General features: G+C 35.7%; 1 protein-coding gene across 2 annotated transcripts in view; it reads left to right on the top strand.

Annotated features, from left to right (window-relative positions):
- PHLDB2 (pleckstrin homology-like domain, family B, member 2) overlaps positions 1-4,339 on the top strand; it is a 128,137-nt gene that overhangs the window by 99,691 nt on the left and 24,107 nt on the right. For both annotated transcript variants that reach the window (XM_012652268.1, XM_012652267.1), the window contains one exon: positions 1,503-1,707. In XM_012652268.1, coding sequence (XP_012507722.1) covers positions 1,503-1,707 — 205 coding nt within the window. The remainder of the gene's footprint in view (positions 1-1,502; positions 1,708-4,339) is intronic.

The following is a 4,339-nucleotide window of genomic DNA, read 5'->3' as shown; positions in this document are numbered from 1 at the left end:
AAAAATAGAAAGAAATTAATTGGACAACTAAAAATATATAGAAAAAAAGATATATGTATTTATAATTTATAATGGCAGATTACATTAAGAAAACATATTTTTCCAGAAATGCCTTAATCTGAAATAACATATTTTCACTTAGAGATCTGAAACTGTTCCAAATACTTATGGCATGAAAATTCTGAATGAAACTAAAATGATTTCACAAAAACTTTTGGCATATAATGCTTTGTTAAAGCATATGGATGTGGCTTCTGTTTTTAAATGGAAATGTTTAATCAACAGCTGAGGAAGCTGTTTGGAATTACTTCTGTTCTTTGGCCCTCTTGTCTACTTTTTGGCCATTTCAGTACTAATTAAAAGACTCATTGAAAAGTAGGTATAGCACAAGAAAAGAGGAGAAATTCAAATGGCCCAGTTGTGAACTCTTAATAGCTCTGGTAATAGCTCCCTGGGTAATGGAAACTATTCAAGTAGACATTTCTCTTAACAAGGAGAACGAGATTACAAACTACTACAGTACTGGCTAGAGAAAAGCTTTTTTAATGAATTGTGGAATTTGTTTATCAGTAGGATCCCTGCCTCCTGAGTATATGATAGAGAATTGAAAAGAAGAAAATTTTGTTTGTAATGCTCCAAATCAGCCATCAGAGAGCAAGCCGCAGCAATAACACAGGTGCACACCAACAACCTAATGTGCCAGCTGACCTGGCACCAGAGTAAGGAAAAAACCTCTTATTTATGGTGCTTTTGGTCCTACTGACGCCTACATTTTCAAATGGCTGTTGTCACCAGCTAGCTGAAGCCCGATTGTTAAGGTGGGAAAAGAAGGAAGCTACATACACGTAATTAGGAGAAGCGCAGTCACTGGCAGGATTGTTGACTCTGAATGTTTGAAATAAGTTCAGCAGATAAGAAAAACTGAAAAAAATAGAGAATGAGAAAAAGTGCATAATTTGGATCTTAACCAGATTAAAACCATTAGCGATGGCATGAAATACAAGCTTTTCAAATCGTATACCTAAAGGATTTCACCTGCTGTTTTATGACCAGATCGAGTGCTCCTTAAACGTGAATACCATTGAGAAGCCACTGCTCTAGAACCCTGGTGTTGCTTGTCCCTAGGATTCATCTTCACTTCACTTGGACTCAGCTATTTTCAGAGGATTCAGGGCCTTCAGTTGTGTTTGTGTTTTGTTTCTTTTGTGTTTATGTGTGTGTTGATGTATTATTCTCAGTTGTGTGGAGATGTAGGGATGGCATAGGAAGGTGCCAAGTGATCCCCCTGACAAATAAGATCACTCAGCAAACCACTTCTTTGAAAGTCTTGCTTGCACTGAGCATGATGTTGTTTCTTTCATCTTCTTGGCTTTAAACCAAATGAGACCAAGGCCCAAGTTTCATAAGCAGATGTTTCTGGTTGCTGGCTTGAGTCTGTAGACTTACAAGATTTTGAGACTGAAAAATGAGGCATACTAACATATTTATGGCTCTTTCTTTAGGTTATAATCACCAACAGATGAGTGAAGGACAAAGGCAGAAATCTGAATTTTACAACCGCACAGCATCTGAATCAAATGTCTATTTGAATAGTTTTCATTACCCAGATCACAGCTACAAGGACCAGGCCTTTGATACTTTGAGCCTAGACAGCTCTGATAGCATGGAGACCAGCATCTCTGCTTGTTCACCTGACAATATCTCTAGGTAAGATTTATTTATGGATAGCTTTCTGGTTTGGAAAAGAGCCCGCTAGTTTCAAAAAGTAAAGCCATCAATTTGGGATAGTGTATATGTATAAGCCCATATTTTTGAGACATAAAGGGGTCTACAGTGCAGAAGAGGATTGGGTATCATGGTGATCTTTGAAATTAGTTTCTGTGTATCTTGTGTGACTTAGACAGTCAGATGTCATATCATCGATTTTTCCCCTTTTGCCCTATCTCTGCCCCTTGAGCTCACATTTGCATTGTCTGTCAAAATTGATTTGCCTCTGTTGGTTGAGCCTAAGCTTCATATGCACTGCTTTTGATTAAATAAAGAAATAATTTGCAACAAGAGTCAGAACTTTGAAGGAGTTCTTGCCCATGTTTTATTAAAAGGAAAGTTTTTGCTATTCAGTATATTAAAATTTTTGGAAGGATTTAACCATTCACATTTGTATTCATACTTTGAGGCAAGCAAAGGGGGTCTTACAGAATTAAGGTCAAAGGCATGTATAAAATATTAATCTAGTCATGGTACTTCTCTTCTTCCAAAGCTTTGATGATGCCCCTACTACCTATGAATAAAGCCAGACCCCAGAAGCTGGCATTCTAGATCCAGCCTAACTTCTTGTTTGTTCTTTCTCCTGATATACCTCACAGAGCTTATTAATTAAGAGGTTGATAAACTCTCATATCTCTTTGCCTGTTCAAAGAATGAACACCAAGTCAGGGCTTAGTGAGTTAATAATGGCAATAGTAAAAATAAGTATCATTGCAGATGGTATTCAGATAACTATTCTATAAGCCAATTCAAAAATTTTAGCGGAATGGAGATTTTATGCAGAGTTGACTCTCAATTGCCCATTTTCTAAGATCCCAATCCTAGTTTCTGAGCTTTATATTTGTTTACAGTGTAAATAATGATGCTGAAAAAGCAAAAATTGTCTGACTCATATAACTTTCCAATGGTCAAAAAAATGATGTCTCAACAGAGAGTGAAGGGCAAATGTACCCACAACTCTGAGTAATTCTGTAATTGTACAAATGGCTTTTTTTGACATAATAAACCACGAGACCAAGTTTATGCCACTATAGTTTCAACATGGAATTACCTCTTGTATAGACTTATAATTTGGGGGTATTTGAATACATAATTTAAATAAATCTTAAGCAGAGCAAATTTTTAGTCGTTTATTCTTTTTTTGTACCAATCTTCAAGAAATTGCCAATTAAGGATGCTTTGTCATAATACCCATTCCAAACATTAGTTCCTTATTACCTGCTTTGCTGATGTTTATCACGTTATTTTCCAACATAATAATGAGTAAAAGCTCATCTTAGAGTCACATGAATTTTTTTAAGGTAGATGGTGGCACAGAAGAGAAATGCCTGTTTTTCTCTTTGCTTTACACTCAATCTTTTACAGGCATCTTCTTTCTACTTTGGCTTCAGTTTTTTGACATTCAGAGGAGCTGATAGCACAACAAAATAAACACTATTAGTAATTTCTGACCATGGGGATTGGTTATCCGTGATAGCACCACAGGGTCAGCTCTATGTGGAGTAACTATGGAAAATGATCATGGCCACATGCAACTATTCGCTATAAATTATCATTTTGTAATAATGCTGTTGTAGAAAGAATTAAGGGGCAAATTTGTCTCACCACACATGGACATACACAAATGATAACCATGTGAGGTGATGAATGTTAATTAGCTTGATGATGGTAATCATTTCACAACGTATACATACATCAAAACATGTGCATGGTAAATGTATATAATTTTTATTTGTCAAGTATATGTATACTCAATAAAGCCGGGGGGGCGGTTGGGGAACGGGGCGAGACAAGTAAGCCAAGAAAATGGTAAACAGTGAAATTTAAATAAACATTGACTATATGAAAAAAGGGGGATAAATGGGTTGATAGGTTTTTTTTTTTAACTTGATGAGTTTTTAAGATCTGAAACTTAGTGAAATTCAAATTACTTCCAAATTAATTGGAGACATAAGACATACATATCTGATGTCACAGACAACACTATAGAATACAATTTTGTGCTATTAATTAATATTATATGGCCTACATGCTTGTCTTTGGCTTTCCGAAGTTTTTCTCTTTTTTTATCCATGAAGTCAGATATTCTCAATGAAGGGGACTAAGAATTCCTGCACACAAATTAAAGCCTTTTTTTTTTCTTGAATTCTTGCTAGCTGAAGAGAACAGAACTTACCCTTTTGTACCTCCCCCAACAGCTAATGAGAATAATGAGAAGATATAGCCATGTTCTTCTCTGTCACAGGAGAAAGCACCTGGTTTAAAAAGTGGCCCAAGATAACCCTGGAAAGTACAGCCTAATTGTTAAGCTTGTAAGAATCCAGTATTCCTAGGACAGTTCCTCTCTTTGATGGATGTGTTTTGTAATGGGGCATGCAGGACTGACTTTAAGATAAACTGTATGTATGCCCTGTGTTATCGTGGTGATTTGTCTCTTTAGTAGAACTCTGAGCCCTACGTTTGAACCATCATAGGTTTGATTTTATCAAAAATATAATTTGAGGATCCTATATTAATAATTAGCTATAATATAACCAAAAGGGCTCTGCTTATTCATTTTTTTTTTTTTTTT

This window comes from Propithecus coquereli, unplaced genomic scaffold (assembly GCF_000956105.1).
Source record: "Propithecus coquereli isolate 6110/MARCELLA unplaced genomic scaffold, Pcoq_1.0 Scaffold386, whole genome shotgun sequence".
Taxonomy (NCBI): Eukaryota; Metazoa; Chordata; class Mammalia; order Primates; family Indriidae; genus Propithecus; species Propithecus coquereli.
Note: the sequence above shows the minus strand (reverse complement) of the source record. Positions and strands in the feature narration are given on the sequence as shown.